The 24023-nt window shown below is 39.7% G+C and overlaps 1 protein-coding gene across 2 annotated transcripts in view; it reads left to right on the forward strand.

The window, feature by feature from the left end:
• Nucleotides 1-932: 932 nt before the first annotated feature.
• TBX20 (T-box transcription factor 20) overlaps nt 933-24023 on the forward strand; it is a 53839-nt gene continuing 30748 nt past the window's right edge. Inside the window, exons 1-5 of one of the 2 annotated variants that reach the window (XM_007981628.3) lie at nt 934-1566; nt 4931-5183; nt 6275-6439; nt 10080-10188; nt 14089-14247. In XM_007981628.3, the coding sequence (XP_007979819.1) occupies nt 1440-1566; nt 4931-5183; nt 6275-6439; nt 10080-10188; nt 14089-14247 (813 nt within the window). In that variant the 5' untranslated portion in view covers nt 934-1439. Of the gene's footprint in view, nt 1567-4930; nt 5184-6274; nt 6440-10079; nt 10189-14088; nt 14248-24023 lie in introns of both variants that reach the window. The other variant, XM_007981629.3, reaches the window with a different exon arrangement.

A 24023-nucleotide genomic window follows, 5' to 3' on the forward strand; every position in this document is an offset into this window, starting at 1 on the left:
CGAAGCGGATTACCCTGCGAATTCAGAGAATTTGAGTTATTCAGGCTGAGCAGGGCTAATAGGACGCCCTCCAACAAGGCCGTGGGAAGTCCTGGTCACAGCCGCCTTTGTAAAACCAGAGGTGTCCGTGTCCGCTTAGTCCGGGCGCTACCATAAGGTTCGCACTCTCCCACGGCGCGTCGCGTGGTCACTGTAGGGCTCCGCGCCCTGACCTTCGCCTTCCTTTCGGCAGCCGCCCCATTTTCCAGCGTCCCTCTAGGGAAAAGAGGAGCCCCAGGTTAGAGACGCACTGGTGAGGAGCAGAAGCAACGGTTCTGAGAGCAGCATCCTTTGCCAAATGCCCGCAGCTCTCGCTAAGCTTATCTTTTTCAGGGCTGCATTTGCTCAAGCCCACTGTCAAGGAGATCAAATTTGGGACCATCGAATGAGAGTCCCAGCCCTGGGATCTGCCCCGAGTATGGACCTGGCCAGTTGGCGCCGGTTCAGAGGCGCCGGATTCCGCTCTAGTGAGCGCTTCCCTACTTTTTTTTTGGAGCTTTGAGCGCAGGTAAGAAAAAGAATGGAAAAAGCGAGAACTCCCCAGGCTTCCTCTGGTCTGGTCATAGCTTCCCCAACTGGGCCATGCCCGGATCTCGGGCGTTAGGCCGCGATGATGGGTCCTCTCCCGACAGCGCGCACCGCCCTCCCGCCCAGGGCTGCGAGACCAAGCGGGGGTGTCCATGGCCGCTGCGTCAGCCTAGTGGAGGCACCCTTTTCTCTGAACCTGTGCGGGGCTACGGTACAGCAGGGGCTTCAGGCCACGCGGACGCCGCGCCCTAGGCGCGTCCTCGGCACCCGGCCCGCGGCCCCGCCCCCGGCGGCGGAATCAGGAAGCGGTGACGTGGGACCGCGCTGACTGGCTGCGGGCCTCCGGGATCGCCGCCGCCAGCAAATTAAGGCGCAGGGCAGCAAGCGCCAGCGCTCAGTGTCCGTGGCTCCGCGCCGCGCTCCCCTCGCTCGCGCCCTAGCAGCCGCGCTCGGCTGGTGGCTACCTTAGCCTGAGACGTCCCGGCTGTCCCCAGCCCCAGAGGGAGGAAGGACACGGAGGGAATGCTCCAGGACCCCAGGACTTTGTGCAGTTGATGCTTGTTTCCGCCTTTGGGCTGTGCAGACTGTCGTCCTGCCGAGCGCCCCGGGGCGTGCGCACCCGCTGTAGTGCTGGGTGGGCCCTCTCCTCTCCGGCTGCCCTCGAAGTCTCTGCGGCTCTGGGGCTTTGCGGTGGGGGATAGGGGCCAGTGTGCAGCTTTGGAGAGGTTGGAGCTGACACTTCTGGAGTCCCTGGCCCCGCTGTAACTGGTCTCGGAAACTTTGCCCTGTGTTTCGGGTCTTTGTCTCCCTTGGGGAATCTGGACGGCAGTTCGGACGACCCAGTCCGTGGCCAGGACCGCGTGCTGGGGACCATGGAGTTCACGGCATCGCCCAAGCCCCAACTCTCCTCCCGGGCCAACGCCTTCTCCATTGCCGCACTCATGTCGAGCGGTGGCTCTAAGGAGAAGGAGGCGACGGAGAACACAATCAAACCCCTGGGTAAGTTGGGCTACCCGGCTGTCCGCCGAGGACTTGGGGTGCTGCGCATCCGTCTCTGCCCCTGTCCCCTGGCTGCAGGCGGCTCGCAGCAGCGTCTGATGCTCAAATCATGAGCCATACATCGCGGGTGGGAGATTTTTTCTTTTGGGTCCAGGTTTTCTTTGGAGGCTCCAGTCTGTTGAATGCTATGGGTGTGCATCTTATATCTGGGTCTGTCGGGCTCCCCAGTTTCTAGAATCCATATATCAGATCGGACATATGGTATGTGTGTATGTTTGTTGGCATAAAAACATTCAAGGAAAAATAATAATAAAACCGCTTTTAAGGCTCAACAGGAGTTACTGTGCATGTAACACCTGCTTGTGCGTTTGAAACCAAGGAGACGCTAAACGACTTCATAAGAAACCAGTTTAATTTTGGTTTTCCTCTGACTTGAATAGACAAAACAAAGCAAGCTCTTTGAAACCACTGTAGAGCAGAAAAAGCCAGTTCTCCCTGCACGAACCATTTTATTCACTGAAGCTCTATACTTATCACCAAGACATCATTTTATAACTCGTCATTTTCAGTTGAAGTTGGCAAAAACACTAACCAGTAACCATTTCTCAGATTCCTCTACTTTTAGTTATATTGTTTGTTTAACAACCTTTACCATTTATAGAAGACACTAGGTTAGGAGTAAAGGGAGAATAGGAATTATGTTCTTCTTAACACTAGTGAATTACATGGAAGAGAACCAGCCCAAGGTAAATATTTAAAAATCTCTTTACAACTGAGAGAAAAAAAAGCGTTCTCATCATTGCCTCATGGATCCTCAGGAAATAATTATTACACAGCCTGATCATCTGGTATCCCTACAATGTGAAAATCAGATAGCAAACTTAGTTTTTCTTTTTTAACCCTCCCCAATTTTTCCTTTCTTCTCTCTTTCCTTCCCAATACTTTAACATATCACATCCAATATAATGATAACATGAAGAAAAGGAAGTATTCGAGATCAAAAATAAGGTGCTTGGGCATAAAGAGAGAAGTAAAATTCCTGTAGCTACTTGAAACCAAGGAAAAAGAAACTAGTAGATTTCTAGAAAACAGAATGTCAAAAAAATAAAAGTAAAAAAATCTGTCTTCCAAGTTTTCACTCCCTTCCCCTGGTTCTTCCCACTGACCTCCCATCTAAATATAAACCTGCCAAAGAATGGAGACAATCAATCAAACAAACTCCAATTGTTCAGAAAAATATAACTAACAATTTCAAAGTTATATTGTGCGACTTCTCAACATTATGCATTGCTGTTTAGGGGCCCCTGAATACTTTGTAAATATCTCAGTTTGTTACATAGAGGATTTCAGGTGAAAATTCCTGACAGACGTGTAGACAGCAAATTGGGAAACATGCCAGCCCCAGCTGCACTGTCATTTCAACATTACTTCCTTCTCTCTTTATTTTTCTGAGAAAAACCACCTTATATCGAAGTTTGTGACTCTTGAACTTAAAAACCACCTTATATCGAAGTTTGTGACTCTTGAACTTTAAAGCCATGCCCAGCTGACAACTCCAACGCCACCCCCGTGCCCACACACACGTAGGCACTAGTCTACAAAATGCGTATCCCTCTCCTGGCTTTTGAGATGGGCTCTGAAAGAACTCGCTGGTGTTCTTGTTCCTTACACTGGCCAGTTCAACAGAGGTGACTGCAAGCCAAGGACTCCAGCAAGAGAAACACCTAAAAGTTCTGTTAAGAGAGAATGTGGGACTTTTGTTGAAGCAAACTATAGAGTGGGGAGGGGGAGCCCAGTGTGTCCCAGGATTGCCCATTTAAACATACAAAGTCTATTTAAAAGAACAGCTTCAGTCAGCTGAATCATTTCTATTTCATTTTCTTCCTTTCCTACTTCCCATCCTGATACACTGGTCAGTCTGTGGCTTAGGGAGTTTGCCTCTTTCAGTTGTCAGCAAAAAAAAAAAATCATTAAGACTACTTCTTAATTCTCTCCGAAGACATTGTGTGAATGTGTTTCTGAAAATATTAGTAGAAAATAAGATTTTGTTATGGTATAGTTTCCTTTCTTTAATCTGAAAAAAATCAGGATGGCAGTTAATTTGATTATTCTTAAGTTAAAACATTTTCATTGGTTGGATTTTCATTGCATGAGAAGTAAAAGTAAAGCCATTCTGTTTCCTGTTTTCTTCATGCAAAGATGTGTAGGAAATAAAACACCTTATGATCTGTGCGTGTCCCATATGCCCACACACATCATATACATGCACATACATACATTTAGAACTGGCTTTGATTTCTTGAGGACTCTTAAGAGATCAACTTCACATTGCAAATTCAAGTAGTTTCTTTTTTAAGGGATGGAAGATAATTGGGACAATTACAAAAGTCTCCCTGTATTCCATCAAAGTGACTGGTGTAGTCCGAGGCCCTTATCAGCTGTGGGGGAGAATGTTTGGTTCATAGGCAGCAGTATTCCAGCCTGGTGGTGGATGGCAGAGCATTTGTCTCACTTTAATACACTGCTGGCTTGGGTTTGAGGTGGTTTTCCTCACTTCTAGGACCTTTTTGGGAGACAGAAAAATTTTATACATCACCCCTCAAGTAATTCTTCTAAGCCTCTTCTGAAAATGGCCCACAGAACCTGCTCCTGTGATTTAGCAAGCTGTACGCTAACATCTTTCATAAGATCTTGGGCTGGGAGGAATATTACAAAAATGTTCTAACTCTCATCATAAAGCTTACAAAACTGAAAGTCAGGCACAGAGGTGAAGTGACTGATTTTTGTAAACCACATTCCCCATTTTTCTTTCACCCTCCTATCCTCCTTTCCTTTTCTCTTATGGAGAGAGGGCTCCAGGAAGGAAGGGAAAGTTCCTCTCCAAGTGAGGAAGGTGCTGATCTCTTTGCTCCTTTGGTCTCTCCATGGAGAAAAATTTCTCCTGGTTGTCAAAGAGGCAGGACTGGCATCAGTTCCATGAGCTACAAAGTTCAGAATTTGGGAGAGATGACAATAGGAATATTTGCTTTGCATCCTTCATGCTCATCACCTTTCCCTCATGATCATCACCTTTCCCTTCTTCCTCTCTTACATTTTTGTTTCCCAAAGTCCGTTGCAGTACTGGTGGAGACAAGTAGTCATTCTAGAACTCACCGGTTTGGTCAGGAAACACTGGGCATGCTACTCTGTGGGAATCCCAGGTAATTTTATACAGTGATAGGTCATTCCTAGAGCCCTGCTTGGAGTTTCTGAGCTTAACTTTTCCTGAGTCAAATCCAAGTGACCATTTTGGTTATGCTGTTCTTTCCAGATCGTTCCTTGTTGAACAGTGTCAGCTGTCATTCACAATTCTCTTTGCCTCCAGAGCAATTTGTGGAGAAGTCGTCCTGTGCCCAGCCTCTGGGTGAGCTGACCAGCCTGGATGCTCACGGGGAGTTTGGTGGAGGCGGTGGCAGCAGCCCGTCTTCCTCCTCTCTGTGCACTGAGCCGCTGATCCCCACCACCCCCATCATCCCCAGTGAGGAAATGGCCAAAATCGCTTGCAGCCTGGAAACCAAGGAGCTTTGGGACAAATTCCATGAGCTGGGCACCGAGATGATCATCACCAAGTCTGGCAGGTAGTTGGGACTCGGCGGTTGGGGGTGGAGAGTCAGGACACTCCCTGGGGAGCTGAGGGTGCTTCCAGGAACTGGATGAGAGCTGGCTGGTCGTGGAGCAGAGAGACAGCTTAGCTCCAGGGCAGCTTCTTTCCACCAGCTTGCGTTAAGAGCTACAGGATGTCTAGTCATTTGCGTTCTCAGGATTTGGTCATGGGAAGTTCCAACCTGGCTTTGTTGAGAAGGGCACAGGGACCAGGGAGCCATACTAAGCCTGAAGGGTGTGGTCTGCTTTCCCTGGAGCTGGAGAAGGTTTGGTGGGTGGAGGGTCGGAATCTGGAAGGAGGAGGAATTTGTGCCAGGGGTGCCTGGTGAGCTGCTGGGTGCTTCTAGATAGGTGAGTAGCTTCCCTTTTATCAGCCTCAATTTGCAAAAGCTGCCAGCTCCCATTAAAGACTGAAATTAAAATCTGGGCGGAAGAATGAAATTTGAAACGATAAAATTCCCTGTAGGAAGGAGCACTGCTCGGGGCCTCTTGGCGCCAGAGCCGGGCGGGCTTTGGCCAGGCAGGAAGCTGCAGGGCTGCAGGGAAGTTGGGATGGGGCAGAGGCCGGCAAAACTTGGTGGCTGTAGCTCTTGGGACTGCAGAAAATACCTGCAGGGTCTCTGAGAAATCCTTCCCAGAAACCTCCGCTTTTGGCTTTTGTTTTGCAAGAGCAGAGTTTTCTGGCTGGGATGCGGGTAAGTTGTGTGACTGGGCCAGCTCCAGGGACGTCGGTTCCTTGGACACTTAATGTGCTTGATCGTTAAAATGAATAGGGTTTTCCCTAATCACAGACCTTCTGGTGTTAAAACATACCCCCACCTCCACCCACACGTTTTCACCTAGCAATTAACACTTGCAAAGGTGACTCTTAAAATTATCTAGGCTTGGAAGAAAACCCTGTTTCTGTATTCACTTCTCTGAGGCTGTAAACAAAACAAAAGAGGGGTTTGTGGACCAGATAGAGAGGGGAGTCAGACCCTTTCCCTCCCTCCCTTCCTCTCTTCCTAATTCAGGCCAGTTTATTAGGCAGCATAAACAGGGCCCATTCTCTGTCTCTCTCTGTCAGGAGGATGTTTCCGACCATCCGGGTGTCCTTTTCGGGGGTGGATCCTGAGGCCAAGTACATAGTCCTGATGGACATCGTCCCTGTGGACAACAAGAGGTACCGCTACGCCTACCACCGGTCCTCCTGGCTGGTGGCTGGCAAAGCCGACCCGCCGTTGCCAGCCAGGTTCGTGCCTCCGGATTTTTCACCGAGAAAATTGTTAACGCTTCTGTCAGAATGTTTCTGGCTTGTGTGAATTTTAAGCAAGTGTGTTTTTAAAGCAACGGGCTCTGGCAAGAGAGCATTCCAAGCCTGGACACTCCAGGATTGACTACACAAAATATGGGCTAGGCTCTGAGAAAGGTAGTTTGTGCCTAGAGAAAACACTGTCCTTAAGTTTATGTTTCGTTAGGCAGCAATTCATTTCAAAGTTTTTCTTAAATTTCAGTTAGAAATGTGGACCCATTTTGTATAAATACAAATATAAATATAGACATTCTCTCTAATTGCTGCTTAAAACCAGAGTGAATAAACCTACTGATGAAATGGTTGTCCTAAAATTCTTTTTAGAAGAGTGTATGTTAGTAAAATGGTTGCTTATAGTAAGTATTTGTTAATCATATAGTTATAACTGCATATAATAAACACCATTTAGGTAAAATTCAGTTGTTTTTGACCAATAAAGGTTCAGAGATTTTTAAGTAAAAAAGAAAAAAAAGCTAAGTTTTATTTTCTCCCTTTATAATTTTAGCGGATGAATGTAATTCAATAACAGGTTCTTTTACATGAAACATTCCTCAGTTAACTTATTAGGGATCATGCATATTTACTCTTGTGAAATTCATTGCTAATACAGTTTCCAGGAGTACCATCCTTAAAAAAGCACATGCAAACCTTTACTGTTATTGTTTTAACCAAATGAGCATTCCAACAGGAAAACATACACTTGCTTATATGAAGAATAATAGATGAAGTTACAGGAATGTAACTGCCTACTTTAATACAAAACAAAACATATTAGCTGACTTTATATTTGGGATTTTAAAACCCAGCCTCATAACTTTTCTTTAATGACTAATTTTTGTTGTTTATGTTTAATGAGTAATTTTTGTTGTTTAATGACTTTTGTGATTGAAAGTTCATATCAGAGCTAAGAATTTATTTAAATGTACAGATTAGGGAACTGTTAAATTACGGCTGGTACTTTGTGTCTAGTCTGGAGTCATAGTCAAGACAGAGAATCAACAGACAATTACACATATGGTTCAGATAGAATATTCAGCTTAATTAGTAGTTTATTGTATTATTGAGCTTATCGTATGCTAAGTGCACTAGAAAAGAGATTAAAAGCAATCTCTCAGAGTTTTCCATTCTCGGAAGAGACTAGAAAGGGCGTCTTCCCAGCCCTTTCAAATCAGTATATTAAATAACTGTCAAGACTAAGAAAATCTAAAAAACAATTGCTGCTGGTTTTTTTTTTTTTTTAGTTGAGTAAGATTCACCAGTTTATAATAGATATTAAAATTAATAAAATTAGTGTTCTTTTCTATTTACTATTAAATTGTTTACTATTATTCTTGAGCTTCCTTCCAAACTTTTCAATATCATTTTAAACCGGAGAGAGTATTTCAGCAGATTCCTAACCATTTTCTACAAGCAAACCCTCCTTTTTTTTTTTTTTTTTTGCCCTCCAGTCTTTCCTCTAAGAAGTTAATCACTCTTATTAAACATACATTTTGTTCCTATCTGAAGGTATGGGGAGCTGATGCAGGCCAGCAGGACTTTGGAAATATGACATGCCCTGTTTATGTTACTAATCTGTTCTGGTTGGAGAAGAAAAGTGTGTACCAATGCACTATCTTAACTGAAGCATGTTTAAGCTATTGCTGGAATTTTAAGTCCCTGGGGGACTTGAGAGGAGGGGCTTCCTGTATATTTTTTTCATTCATCCTAGTTCAGCTTTTTTAGATTGATATTAAATAAAAATGTTTAGCTTATGGGATAAAAATATTGTAGATAATTTAGCAACTATTTATTATTAAAATAAATAGTTTGCTATTTATCTATCTCCATAAGAGAAAAGCGAAGAACTTGGGAGTTGATAATTTTTGTACTGATGACAAAAATTTCCCATGGTTTTAGGACTTTGAAACATTTTATTCCAGGCTGAAGTTCATTGGTCAGTCATTCCTAATCAGAAGAAATAATGCTTGACAGTATCACTTGATTGTAATAATAAGCAAGATATTACTTACAATCTAAAATAATGTTACATTTTCATATAGGACATCTCCTTTTCTTTAAAGTACATAATACTTAAATACATTAATATTTTATTAATAGCTATAACATGTGGTAAATGTGATCCTTAAAGAGGGAACATTTCATCAACTTTAGGACTTTAAATAATGTTGAATTTTTTTAGAGGGAGGAATGTGGTTCTGATCAGTAAAACAACTGCACCTATAAAGCTACAGTCTTGGAAGGATGGTACTTGAAAAGTGATTGTGTTATCAAAGAATAATTGAAAGGCAACTGTGAGCACTCCTCCTAAAAACAGTGGAATTAACAGGCAGGCAAATGCCTGAAGCCTTTACAGTTTCTCTGTAGGTCTGGTAAGAATCTTGGGTGCTGTCAACCTTTTTGTGCATTGCTCCTGGTGGACTTTGTGAGTTTAAGCATTTGTGTAGAATTCTTCTATTCTTAGTCTTCTGTGTGACAAACCATGGCACAGATTTCTTGTTCTTTACATAAATAGTACAAGGAAGATTTTATGACTTCTATCCCTTGCTTTTGCCCTAGTAAAAATATTTATGTTTAATTGTAGTTATAAGGATCCTATATAAAATTTAGGTGTAAATAACCTGTTACGTGGATAAAGGAATTTGTCCTATAAAATCAAGGATTTTGCTTCCCCCTCATTAGTTCTGTAGTCTCTCTCTGACTTCAGAAAGACTTAAGTCAAGAAGATACCAGGATGGGGACTTACAGACAGCTGCATTTAAGGCGATTATCACAGGTAGAAAAAGTGACCTGCATTTAACTGTGAGTGAGTAAAAGATTGCCTTGCATGTAGCAACTGATCAATAAATGATAAACAAATTTTTCCCATCCAAGTGAGAGCTTTTTTTGGCTTGCACTGTTTACAAATAAATACATTGAATAATGTGAAGTGTGTCTAGCTTGTTTTAACTCTCATTCAGTGAGCACATAAACAGATAATGATGAAAGCGGTAGTGTTTAATGTAACAGGAAGAACAGAATGCCAGCTGGTCTCTGGACTACTGGAAGTTCTCCATGTCCCTATGTTAAAATTACTCCATCTTGTATTTACTAAGAACACAAACTTTAAACCTTCAAGTTTAAATAAATAGGTTCTCTAAAATTATTTTCTCGTTTAAATTATTTACGTTTTCATTGTTATTTAAGAGACGTTTATAATAGGAACTTATGCAATTAGTGTAAACTAGTTTTTCTTTTGAAAGCACTTTCAAAAAGAAGATTTTGCGTTTGATCGAAGCAGACCAGTAGTGGACTAGATAGATGAAAACACACACACACACCCCTTTAAAAAATGGCTTGCTCAGCTTTTAATAGAAAATTTGTTAAGTATTATCTCATTTAGATAATTGGTACATGAAGAAATACATTAGACATTTTAGAGTTGTTTTGACATTGCAATAGTAATAAATTTGACATATATGGGGCGGTAAAATTTACCACTTATACATGGTTTATGTGTTCCCTTAGAATTAGAACATTTTATAACCCACAGAGACAGACTTTTTAAAAAAGTCTCAATAAAGTTTTCTCCTAACTTTCTTAGGCTCTATGTGCACCCAGATTCTCCTTTCACCGGGGAACAACTACTCAAACAGATGGTGTCTTTTGAAAAGGTGAAACTCACCAACAATGAACTGGATCAACATGGCCATGTAAGTACTGTGCCTTGGACTGTGCAGGTTCCCTGAGATGGAATGGACAAGTCACACAAAACTGTCTCTCTCTGAGTCCCTTCCTGCCTTCCCTCTCCCCTTCCCACCTTCTGTCTCTGAGTCATTTTATGGGAACATTTATGTGTTCTTCAGGGGACTTTGACTGATTTTGTTAATAGGTCATTTATAGGGATGCTATGCTGTATGCCATTTCTATGCAAGAGGGTCAGGGATCTTCTGTCCCGTGGAACTCCTAAGGCTTCTGAAATTGCTGTACCACCAGAGCCAAGTAAACTAAGGGAATATACATTTTTTGGAGGCTACTATAGCCTGTTGTTGGGTTAAGCATCTAATTTCTGTCAGCCACATATCAGATAATAAAACCTAAAGAGAATAGGGCTAGGACCTCTGATGGGGGTTTCCCAAAGTGTGTTCTATAGAACATATAGATGAAATAACAAAAGGATTTTATGTCCGGATCAGTTTGGGAAAGTGCTGTTTACTCATTATGTAACCTTTTTTTTTTTTTTTTTTGGAGAGTTTCATGAATATTAAAGCATAAAGAAGCCCTGTAATTAAAAACAAAACAATTTGATTTTGTGTCAGTATAAAGTTTATGAATGTGGAAAAAAGAAAAATTAACTCTGTGTTCTTATCAGTAGTTTAATAGAACAAATAAGTCATTGATGCAGGTCCTTACATATTTGATAAAATGCCTTTTTAAGGCACTGCTGGGATGTTACTTCATGCTCTTAAATAAAGATTCACATAAAAATTCTGTCTTAGATTTTATGCTAAGAGAACTTTAGATAAACTTCCATAATTTTTTCTTCTTTTAATAATTTTTAATTGATACATAATAATTGTACGTATTTATGGGGTACATGTGATATTTGAATACATATATACAATGTGTAAGGATCAAATCTGTGTAATTTAGAGGAAGTGTTTGAAGACCTTCTCAACAAAGATGGTCATAAGTAGACAATAAGAAAGTTCTAGGTTTGGTTTCAAATGGTTGGATTAGACCTGGAACCAAATAAATCACTTTAGGCGCTAGCACTACCCCTCTGCCCACAGGAGACCGTGTTTATTACAACCAAGTCAGGGTAGCCACTTAACTCAGGACTCTGCTGGTGGTGCTGTTGGGATATTGGAAGTAGCTTAATATGCTTCTGTTGTTTTATGTGTTGAAAAAGAAAGTTGATCTTTATCTTTAAGGTTATTGGCATAATTTTCTTTTCTTTTTTTTAAACATGCTTCCACTTACAAATTTTTTTTACAGGTTAAAATTTATGAAGTATGGAGTGATTTTTTGTAGGTCAGTGATCATTCTTAATGTCATTTATATTAAAATTTCTTGAACTTTAATGGAAATTTTTGCAGGGATAAATGAAATTCTTTTATGATTCTAGAATTTTCTATATATGAAACTTTTAGAGGAATTATTTGAGTCTTTCCAAAAATACTTGAGAGTCATTTTGAGATCAGTTGTCCATAATTGAAATGCTTTTCTTTTAGCATCAGCTTCGTTGGGTAGTAATAGCTCTAAACTAGATTTCAGAAGCTCTAGGGTCTAGCCTGGATATACCAATATTATACCTTAAAAAACTGGTTAGTCTTAGATGGTTGCTTATATGCATTTTAGCTTTAAAACTTTTATACTGGTCAGGCACGGTGGCTCACACTGTAATCCCAGCACTTTAGAGGTTGAACTGGGAAGATTGCTTGAACCGCGGAGTTTGAAACCAGCCAGAGCAACGTAGAGAGATCCCATCTCTATGAAAACAAAACAAAACAAAAAATTAGCTGGATGTGGTGGCATGCACTTCTAGTCCCAGCCACTTGGGTGGCTGAGGTGGGAGGATCACTTGGGCCTGGGAGGTCGAGGCTACAGCGAGTTGTGATTGTGCCACTGCAAGTCAGTGACAGAGCAAGACCCTGTCCCCCCAAAAAATTATATTTAATATAACCCTTTATCACCAGAATTAGTGTATTCTGAAAACTATTAATACAAGGAAAGATTTTTAGATCCTGTGTTGTTAAGCTAACTTCTTTGAATAGGTTCTGAAGAAGCCTCTCTTACAGATGCAGTTTTAGTTTCAGAAAAGGAAACTTTCTTATTCTCAAGAATTATTTCTTGAGTGAAGCAGAGTCTACATTTCTATTAGTGTTCCTTAGTCCTCAAGTCACAGGAGGGCTTGCGCAGAGAGTCAAGGAGCCCTGGGGTCTTAGAGGCTCAGTCTGGTGTCTGAGTCTGTCCAGTAACCTTCCCCAAAGGAAATTAACATTCAGGTGGTAGAACTGGGGAAAGAAGAAGCTTATTTAAAGCTTAGGGCATATTCCATTTTGGTATGTGTATGTATGGGTGACTGGGTATGATGTGAAAATTCTTCCTATATTCTCAGTAAAATATATGATGAATGTTAATTTTTTTCTTATATTAGTTATAGGAGAAAAATATTTGGTTTTGTTACTTCAACTTTATTCAAGCATTTGGCTGAGGATCAATCGCTTGAAATCCTTGGAATAAATGCATTATACAAAGAGATCATATTATCATTCAAAAACATTATTTTGATTCATTTAAAGATCTCCTTTGTTTCAATTATTCCTGTTCCAGTTTGAGATCATAAAAAGGCAGCATGTTCAAAATTCAATCGCAGTTGAAACCCTGTAACTTTAGGTCGACTTACACCTCAGCATAGAGAGCGAGCGATTATGTATCAATTATCCCACAGTGACTAGTATTCAACTCTGCTAAAGTCAATCAGCAGAAACACTCATGCCCCACACCCAGGTTAGCCAAGAAAGCCAGGGAGCCATCAGTTGCATGACTAGCAGCAGCAACCAGCAGAGTGCTATTGGTCCTGCCGGGCTGTTTATCGTGTGATGTCACCTGAGAGTTGCGCTCTCTGCTAGCTCCTTGGAGAGGAGGGCATACAATGTGAGCCCTCTCATCCCCAGAAAGACATACCCCCAACTTTTGCAGACTTAGATAGCTGTCTGAATGGCAGGAGGGAAGATGTGAGAAACCTTTTCTATCTGAAATTGAATTTTATTGCCCTGATTCATAATGGCTAGCTTTTATATTTTATTTAAAAGATATATGAAAAATACTATCTCTTGGCTGCCTTGTTAACGAGGGTGTGTTTATGATTTCTGAGTACTTGGCAACTTTTACTGGCTACAGAATGGAAGATGGCTATCATGATTCAAGTTTGGTTTAATAACTGGAAGTTAGAAATCAAGGAAGCTTTCATAAATACTCCTTCTATTACTAATAATAATACAGTTCACATTTACTGAACACTTCCTGTTTCCTGTGTGCCAGCCCTATGAGGTTAGTACTGTTTTTGCATATGAGAAAACTAGGAACTGGGGAGATGAGATTACTTGGCTCAGGATTAAAGCGCTAGAAACTGACAGATTCAAAATTTTAACCCAAGTCAGTCTAACATCACACTGCTTTTCTAACCTCTTTTATTTTTTTCTCCATAAATAATAGTCTGGCCTCTTAGAATATATGATTTCTTATTCTAGAAAATTTAGACTTGCATCCTTTGGTCTAACTTGACTAGCAAACCAAAAGTATTTAAAAGACTATTTTTAAAAATAGGTGAAACTTATCCTTCAGATGACCCCTCCCCCTACCATTTTAGAAAGGACACTTGAAACAACCTGTGTGGTTTGCAGTTGTTTTGGTAAAATGTGATTCACAACAATGACTCTGCAGGATCTTGTGAAAATGATTTGCCTTAAGGCTGGAAAGGGTAGATCCGTATCTTAAAATTGACTTTGAAATTGTAGACCATTTGGTTCCTTCTTGCCTCACTGTAATTTCGCCTGTTTAGCAGTATAAGTATGTAAAATTCAGTACTTGCCATCTTTTTGTTGTAGATAATTTTGAACTCAATGCATAAGTACCAGCCAAGGGTGCACATCATTAAGAAGAAAGACCACACAGCCTCATTGCTCAACCTGAAGTCTGAAGAATTTAGAACTTTCATCTTTCCAGAAACAGTTTTTACGGCAGTCACTGCCTACCAGAATCAACTGGTGAGTGTACAGTTCACAATTTAGTTCCTGCATAAGAGAAGGATTTAGGAGATTCTTACATTTTCTTGGAGAGAAGAGATATCCCAGTACTCAAAATGGATGTTCACTTTGCAGAGAGCTATTCAGTTTCAGTGCTAGGACCTCTAAGAGTGTGTTGAATGACTATGTATTACACTATATTTTCTAGAATCTCTGTATTATGGGTGAGGTTTTTAACTGCCCACTTCCCCACCCACACTCATCCCAATCTGCTTTCTCACATTTTCTTCTCCAGAAAGTTACTTGCCTCTTTTTCCTCCTTCTGGTAACATGTATAACCATGTTCTTGTTGCTTCATAACGTTTAAAGGCTCAGTTTCTCTGCTGAATTAAACACACCTATTCTATCTAACTGCCCAAACTGCTGATACTTGAGATATTTTGTGAGGTTTATTCAGCTATAGTTTAGGGTGAGATAATTCTGGTAAAATGACTTTAAGTGTCTTTTTAGATAGTAAACTATAGTAGTACGTAACATCAAGATATCTGATTTATAATATTGAATTATATGCAAGGTGAGTATCCTTAATACAAAAACCCAAAATCTGAATGCCCCAAAATATGAAACTTTTTGAGCATTGACATGGCGCTCAAAGGAAATGCTCACTGGAGCATTTCAGATTTTAGATTTGTAGATTAAGGATGCTTAACCTGTAAATATAATGCAAAATTCCCAAATCTGAGAAAATCTGAGATCCAAAATACTTTTGGTCCCAAGCATTTCAGATAAGGGGTACTCAACCTATATTTTTTACTCTCTGTTGTACATCACATTTAAGATTAACACATTTCTGGCCAGGTGCGGTGGCTCACGCCTGTAATCCCAGCACTTTGGGAGGCCAGGGTGGGTAGATTACCTGAGGTCAGGAGTTCAAGACCAACCTGGCCAACATGGTGAAACCCTGTCTCTAGTAAAAATACAAAAATTAGCTGGGCATGGTGGCAGGTGCCTGTAGTCCCAGCTACTTGGGAGGCTGAGGCAGGAGAATTGCTTGAACTTGGGAGGCGGAGGTTGCAGTGAGCTGCACTCCAGCCTGGGCGACAAAACAAGACTCCACCTCAAAAAAATAAATAAAATTTAAAAAGGTAAACTTAATGCATTTCTTCATCCATAGGGCTTATTCCAACTTAGTAAATATTTATCAAGGCCATACTAAGGGCCATGTACTGATAGACACTTCCCATACATTTTCTTCTTTTGTGCCTAGAGTAAGCTTAAGGGGCTGTGGCAGTACTAACACTCCATAGGTGAGGAAGCTGAAGCTAAGGGAGGGTGAGTAACTTCTCTCCGTCAGAAAGGACCAGCAATAGAATTCCTTTTCATACGCTTCAGTATAAAAGGAAGTCACATGCTCAGTTTACTTGACACATTCAGTTGTTCATGACCTCTCGGTGTCTTTGTGTCTTGTGTTTGTTTCATTGGTCATAGGTAGCCAAGACTGTTGCTCTCCTCTTGTCTTGATGTTGTTAGGTTTTGGGTTCTGAGTGAGTAGCTGTTAGATGCTGCCTGGCAATGGCTCAGAGTCCAGAGGGAGATGGTCACCTGGAAGCGAGGTGGTGTGGAGACTCTCGGGAAAGGCAAGATGAAGCTGACATCACAGCCAGCCTCACACAAATGAGATAGCAGAAGCCTAGAAAAGGGATGTGGGCAGATGACCAGAGTGGATGCATATAAGGCTTACTCTCCTAGGATTTCTGTACAACTTTGAGTAGATTTCATTTCACCAGTGGCTGCTATTTTCCTTACCTATATATTGGGGCCAAGAACTGACCAGACCATTTTAGGGGATTGCTGTGAAGATCAAACATAGTGGTGTGTGTAGGCTTGTTCCAAACAAGCCTTTGGAAGCTGTAAGTTGCTCTGTAAATAAGGCATGTGGTTATGATTGGGCTGTCTCAGAAATGTCAAAAGAGAATTTGTCACTATTTGGATTTTAAAATTTTAGTGGCATATTAGTTAATGAGATAAATTAAGGCATAACTGTTATCACGCTGGTCATCTTATAGTAAAGACAAGTATTGTAACCTTTGAATTATCTCCAACATGGTAACACAGGAGTGGAAACATTCACAGAATGCCCAAGCTAAAAGTTGGGGGTTAGATGGAAGCCTTCGAAGGCCTAAAGCACTAATGCTATTTCTCTGAGAATCTGGAACACTGAAACCAGCAATCCTGTTTTTAATTTATTTGAGGGTACATGGAATACAAATATCATAGGCTCCAAAAAGATTCCTAAAACATTCCATTCATTTTACACTAATTGATTTCATGGCTTTTATAATATATACCATGCTAATATAACAATTTAAATTTATGCTAACTTAAGAAACCTTATTGATGTTTGGGAATGACATAGACACTTGTCATGTGGAAACCTCATTCCTTTTATCATAATTCTTTTTAAAGAGGGCCAAAGCAAGAAGAAGTACATTGGTTTCTTCTTTATTTTTTTAGTGAAAATTATAGAGACAAAGAAAAATTAAAATTTCTAGTAAACTTTAAAGTATAATGCCTGAGATTTGGTTTAATAGGTGAGACAGCAAGCCTGCCTAAGTGTTGGTGGGACCTCTCATATCATAGGAGGGTCTTATTTACATAATACAAATAACAATAACTACCATTTGGGTGCTTACTATGTGCAAGACAGTACTTGAATTCATAATCATACTTGATCTTCTCAATGATATTGTGAGATAGGAACAATCGTAATTTTATTCAGCATCATACAGTTGGGGTAATTGAGGGACGAGTTAAAATTTAAGTCATATGAAGTGACCTTGCTCCTCCCAATGCAGATTTGAATTCAGGTGGTTAAGATTCAAGAGGGGGTGCCCTTAACCTCTAAGCTCTGAGTGAAGAAGCAGAACTTCACCCCCTCTCAGCTCTTGACCCTGATAGACTCTGAGATGTCAATTTTAGAGGGCATCAACTCTTTATGCTCTTTTTTTTTTTTTTAAACAAATGTGCTGCTCACACCACACATCAGCAAGTGTAACACGATGATGATCATCTTAAACAAGAGGTCAGAATATCTGCTAGTACTCACTGCATCCAACTGGAGCCACATCTTTAATGACATTTTTTCATTCTTGTTTTTCCACTCAATTTTTTATTTAGAACAAATTTCAGATATACAAAAAACTAAACAAATAGTAAAATGAACCTCACATGCCTTCCACCCAGATTCAGCAATGCCAAATTTTCTTTTCCCCCAAATTTTCTCTTTCCTCCCTCTCCCTCTCTCTAGATGCATATGTACTTCCCCTCTTCCTTCCCATTTTCTTCCCTCCCCTTTTAAAACTAAGTTGCATGCCTCATGACACTTCTAAACACTCTGTAAGCCTATTCTGACAATTAGGACATTATTTTTGTAATCCCAACATCTTTATCACAGTTAAGAAAATTTATAAGAATTTGTTCTTTATATCACCTAATACTCAGTTTATATTAAAATTTTCAGGATAGACCAACTGTCCCCAAACCCCCTCTGAACTAGGATCCAGTTAAAATTCATGGTTTGGATTTATTACTTTTAATTTAGAAAACTCTTTCCACATTTTTTTCTAAACACCTCATTCAATTCTGACACTGATGCCTTGAAGAAGGCCCCACGAGTCCCATTTTGTAGAATTAGAAACTGAGGTCAGAGTGGTTAAGACACTCACCCAAGGTCACAAATCTGGTAAGTGACAGAACCAGTATGAGGTTTTGATCTTATGGGTTTTAATTCCATCTTTTTGGTGACATCATGATAGATTGCAAGGCCAAGGAAGTGGTGACCACTGACAGTGTCATCGAAAACTGACTTTGAAAATATGGGTAATGGAAATAGGTGAAGATACTAATACACACATTTCAACACAAGTTGCTCCTTTTGCAAAGGTTTATTTCTAATTAATATCATAAATGGCATCAAAATCCAGCCATCAGTGCCCAGCTATTCTTTCTTGCATTAAGTATAAATATGATTAGTATGTCATTTCATTGCTGAGTAACCACAATGAAAGTGACTAAATTCAGAATTAACTTTCTCATAGATACTACTATGTCTGAGTTTATTTTTCTATATCCACCTTTAAAACCATAGCCCCTTGCACAAAGCCATATGCCTTTAAAATAGAAATCCAGTTAATAGTCAACAATTTGATTAGGTGTCCTAACAGGCCAGTTTTGCAAATGGTTTATAAACCTCGTAAGACCAATCAAAATTCATCTTGTAGGTGCTCAGTAAACATATGTGTAGTGAATAAATGAACTTGTGGGTTAGCATTTTCGTTAGTCCTGTGTCATTTTCTAGAGTTATCCTTGACTCTTTCTAGGCCTTCTACCATCTACTTTGACTTCACTGCTCTACCAAGTTTGTGTAGTAATTTTCCTATAACATACAATAATTATCCTGCAGCATATAATAGCCTATAACATATAATAAATATATAGGAAATAAAGTAAATATATACTAGGTATAGTATTAGAATTTTCTCACATAAAAAGAACAAAGAGGGAGGAGAAAAGAGAGGAAGATTTAAAAATTCACATTTAGGACCACTTTCATATATCTTAAGCTTTGGATATGACTGCTATTTTTATGTCTATTGAAATCCAAGTCAGAGTTTCCAAAACAATTTGTGAAAAAATTCCTCATTTATTGTGCCTTGTAGTTTCATTTATAAGTAATGAAAATAGGACCTTTTATTTGCTGTTTCTTTCTCTGGTTTTTGCAAGCGAATGATTGCATTTCTTTACATTATTGGATAAAAGCTAAATACATTACACTTTCAACAAACTATTTTATAATTTAAGATTGAAAGGTCATGCATTGTTTTTGAGCAGGCAGACCATTGCTGTAGAGTTGAAGTGTAGGTCAAGTTTCATTTTTAAATGCCTTTGGTCAGATATTTTCCTGATAATTGGAGAAATGGTCTCTGAGGGCCAATTTTACCTTGTGGCTGGGAACCCTAGCTGGATTCAGAGTCCAGTGATACTATACAGAATAACCACTGCAAAAGGTCCCCTTCTCTTTTGCACAGCAGGTAGTGTCACAATCTGCCCTCCACACATTTGTTTAAAGATAATAGAGATGCCAAAAGAGTGAACATTCTGGTTAGGAATTGCAAATAATACATGAAAAAGCAGGGTTGTGTTTTAGACTGAATTAGTAATTTGGATATATGTAGACCCACACTAAACAGCAGCATTTCTTAAGCACATACTACTAACCATGCTTGTTAGTGTTTTCTCTTGATGAAGTGAGAAACTTTGCTGCTTTTAAGAATTTTTGAGTTATAAAGAAGCCATACCTCTGGTTTCTGTACATACAATGTTTGGTAGCTGATTTATTTTTGATACTTCTTTTAGGATTACGTTTGATACAGGTGATTTGTTCAACAGCATTACAAGCTTCAGGCATCCTCTCTTCGGACATGAATGAAATGGTGTCCAACTGAAATCACTGTAACTCAATTTCTTTTTCTCATCAGTTCTCAAGTGTTTTTTTTTGTTGTTGTTGTTGTTATCCCAAATTTCATAAAGAGATGTAAAACTACACCTTAAAAAATGAATTTCTTTATAGCTACTGGTCTTTATTTAAATATTGTGGCATAAACTCTATGTCTGACCTTTTAAAATGTATGATTACCTAGAATGTTAAAATTTTGCTATTTAAAAATTATTTTATCTTTAAATTTAAAAAATGAAATACTTTTCCTGTAAATTCATGGTTTCACTTAGTTCATAATTGGTGAAAAGGTGAGATCATATTTCTGACTGTGCTTGTTCTTGAGGTAAAGCTCAACAAATATTTGTGGGGTTCTTATTGTGGACACCCTAGTAGATTCAGAGTCTAGTGACAGTGGGCTACAAGGAACATGGTGGGCTCACAAAGAAGTTTAATCCACAATCTCTGTGCTGCTAATTATTAATACCCCATAAAAGCTGTTCAGAAATGTTTAGCATCAACCCAGAATTCCCATACGATTTTAGTGATAATAAATCCATTCAGGTTTTTTCTGCTCTCATGTGCAAAAGCAATTATTTTCCCTAGAATTAGATTAAGTAGAAATAGAGAAAGTAATTGTTTTGAATTCTTTTTCTAATTAGTGCACTAAAATTAAATCATTGCTGTAGTTAATTGATAAATCTGGGTGTATAAGAGCACCTTGTACTATACTTGCAACTTTCCTGAAGTTTGAAATTATATCAAAATGTAAAGAAATTTCCACTGATACTCCTAGGAATTATGAAAATTGGATTAAAATGATATTCGAAGTAGGTAATTCTCATAATGAGAGAAAATTCAAAGAAATCTGAAAACTCATGTTGAATTTAAGTTACTCCTTTGCTCAGAGTATGGCAGTATTATTAGATATGGTGACACATCAGTTGAGCAACACGTGTTTTGAGAGTATGTATTTTCTGTGGTATTAGGGCACTGAAGAATTTAAGATAACTTCTCAATCATATTCTGAACCAATAGTCTTTATCTTTGGAAAAAGAACAAGAAATGTGATTTTCAGAATTCTTTTCAGAGAGAAAATATGTCAAAAGTCCATCTTTAATCATTAGAACGGATAGGTAATACCTTCTACCCTTTTCGTTTGTAAAGACTCAGAAAAAGCTTGATATATTTATGTCTTAGAGAGATGGCTGTAAACAGTTCTTTCAAAATGATTTTTTCATCAAATATATTATCTGTTGTTGTCTGTAGAAAATTTTATCCATTGGCAAGCCTGTTTACTTTTCAATTTTATAAATGTGCTATTTAAAGGCAGCCTTACCTTTATTGCTCCACCTCACAGTTTCAGTTTGAAATTTTCCTGTGGGTTTGATTCACCCTTAATGTCTCTAACTGTGTGTTGGAGGTGGTGCCACCTTCTTTAACATCATTTAGAACCAGTTCCAGCTCTGATTAGCTGTGCGTGTCATCCCAACATCTAGTGCAGTGCATGTGCGTGGTGATTAATCCTCATTATTTGCTGATGAATTATTGTGAAAGCATATTAATGAACTATAAAGCCCTTCAGAAGTAGAATGTATTTTAAATATAGTTGTTCATTACAAAGAGGCATAGCTCATGTCCTGGAGGATTTTAAAATCTTGTTGATATTTGTAATTGTAGACTATATTGATTGCCTGGGCTTTAGAAGATGTTTGTAATTTATTTCAAACAAAAAAATATTTTCTCCTTCCCTCCCAAAACTGACCTTCAAAAACAAGTCCTAGTCGGAATGAGTGGATGAAACAAGACTTCCTTACCAATGCCGTAGCATAGCTATTTTCTTTAGCTGCTCGACGTGAATGTTCATGGGCTACAAATGAGCATTTCTGAGGCAAATGTATTTTTTTTTGTTTTTGTTTTGCTTTGTTTTGGAGGCGGAGTCTTGCTCTGTCGCCCAGGCTGGAGTGCAGTGGTAGGATCTCGGCTGACTGCAAGCTCCCTCCTGGGTTCACGCCATTCTCCCACCTCAGCCTCCCAAGTAGCTGTGACTACAGGCACCCGCCACCATGCCCAGCTAATTTTTTTGTATTTTTAATAGAGACGGGGTTTCACTGTGTTAGCCAGGCTGGTCTCGATCTCCTGACCTTGTGATCTGCTCGCCTCGGCCTCCCAAAGTGCTGGGATTACAGGTGTGAGCAAATGTTTTTTAAAATTAATATTATCAAAGAGTTAATCTTATAATTTGCCAGTGTTATTGACAGAAGAGTCTTTCTGGCTGGGTTAGTATGGGGGGGTTTCATTTTAAGCGAGGCATAAATAGTTTCTTTGCAGCTTGTGCCTTGGTTTAGATCACTTTCAAAACCATAAAAAAGAAAAAAAACACATTGCTTTTTTTATTTTTATTTTTATTTTTTAACTTTTATTTATTTATTTATTTTTTTGAGACGGAGCCTATATCTGTCACCCAGGCTGGAGTGCAGTGGTGGGATCTCGACCCACTGCAACCTCCGCCTCCTGGGTTCACTCCATTCTTCTGCCGAGTAGCTGGGACTACAGGCGCCTGCCACAACGCCCGGCTAATTTTTGTGTTTTTGGTAGAGACAGGGTTTCACCGGGTTAGCCAGGATGGTCTCGATCTCCTGATCTCATGATCCGCCTGCCTCGACCTCCCAAAGTGCTGGGATTACAGGCGTGAGCCACTGCGCCTGGCCAAAAAAAAAAAAAAAAAAAAACCACATTTCTTTTGAAATGAAAAAAGAAATTCCTCATGTGTTAACAGTTTAAAGTGTTTTATAGATATACTCCGACTGGGGAGAAAGTTGCTTTTTGGCAAGAGTATTTCTTTTCTTCTTCTTTTTTTTTTTTTTTTCTTTTGAGAGAGAGTCTTGCTCTTGCTCTTGTCGCCCAGGCTGGAGTGCAGTGGCGTGATCTCGGCTCACTGCAGCCTCTGCCTCCTAGGTTCAGGTGATTCTCCTGCCTCAGCCTCTTGAGTAGGTGGGATTACAGGCACATGCCACTATGCCTGGCTAATTTTTTATTTTTAGTAGAGACAGGGTTTCACCATGTTGGTCAGGTTGGTCTTGAACTCCTGACCTGTGGTCTGCCTGCCTGGGCCTCCCAAAGTGCTGGGATTACAGGCGTGAGCCACAGTGCCCGGCCTGGCAAGAGGTATTTCAAACTATCTGTTATTGTGTACTCCTTACTTTGAAAGAAGAAGACATGCCTGTAACTTTTTTTCCCCATGTTAAGAATCTTTAGCATGCATTTCTCTCTAAAGGTGACCATGGGTTCTAATTTTGATACTGAGAAGCTATGACTCCTTAAAGGTTTTCTTGGTTCTAATTCAGTTACTGACCAGCTGAATCTTGGCCCTCGTGCTCTTTGAGTCTGTGTGTGATTATCTGTTGGATAAGACCGTGGGCTAGATGGTCTCTCAGCTTCCGTTCAACTCTAACAATTCCAGTATTTTCCATGTTGAGTGTCCTTTAATCAGTGTTTCCTGTATTTTTTCGTTGCAACTTAATGTATTCTCCTTCAGAGGCATGGTGCATACAATTTCATGGATCTTTCTACACTAATAGTAGTACTATGGGAATTCTGAACACCACAGCATGGGCATTTAATATTTCAGACTGTAATTATTATTAGAATGTATTTTTCCATAAAAACAGAATTTATAAATAACATTTCATGGAAGGATAACAAAAGATGGACTAATTTGATTCTGATTTAGTCAAATGGAAAGGGAAATAGGAGAAAATTTCTATTCAGAAGGCTTTATGTCATGTATATCAATATCATATTGAACATGAGGCTATTATTGGCCATTTTACCTTTTATCTATTATGGTATGTATATGTACTCACAGTACTAAAAAAGATGTCACCAAGTCAAATGAGACTGCATTCTTACTTTCGTTCCCTATCAGTGCTGGAATTCTGCATAATTATCCCATTTAGGTGGCTCTCCCATTCCTCAGTTCAGCCCTAGTCTTTGACATATTATGTAATATATTAAATACTACACACCCCAGTTCACATCTACTTTTGCCTCAAAGGCTCCCATCCCTAATTGTATCTATCTGCCGACCTCCAGCCTGTCCTCAATACCTCCTCTCTGAGGCCTTCCCCTCCCATCCCACCTGGGTGGGATTTGTCCCTCGTGAACATGTGTAGCACTTTCCACCCTTCTCACGACATTGAGAAACATTAAGATATTCTTGGTGTGCTATAGAGAATGAACAAACTATTTCTGATTTTACTTCCTTGACCTCAGAAATGATACTGTTGTGTACCCATTCTTT

The sequence above is a fragment of the Chlorocebus sabaeus genome, chromosome 21, assembly GCF_047675955.1.
Source record: "Chlorocebus sabaeus isolate Y175 chromosome 21, mChlSab1.0.hap1, whole genome shotgun sequence".
Classification (NCBI taxonomy): Eukaryota; Metazoa; Chordata; class Mammalia; order Primates; family Cercopithecidae; genus Chlorocebus; species Chlorocebus sabaeus.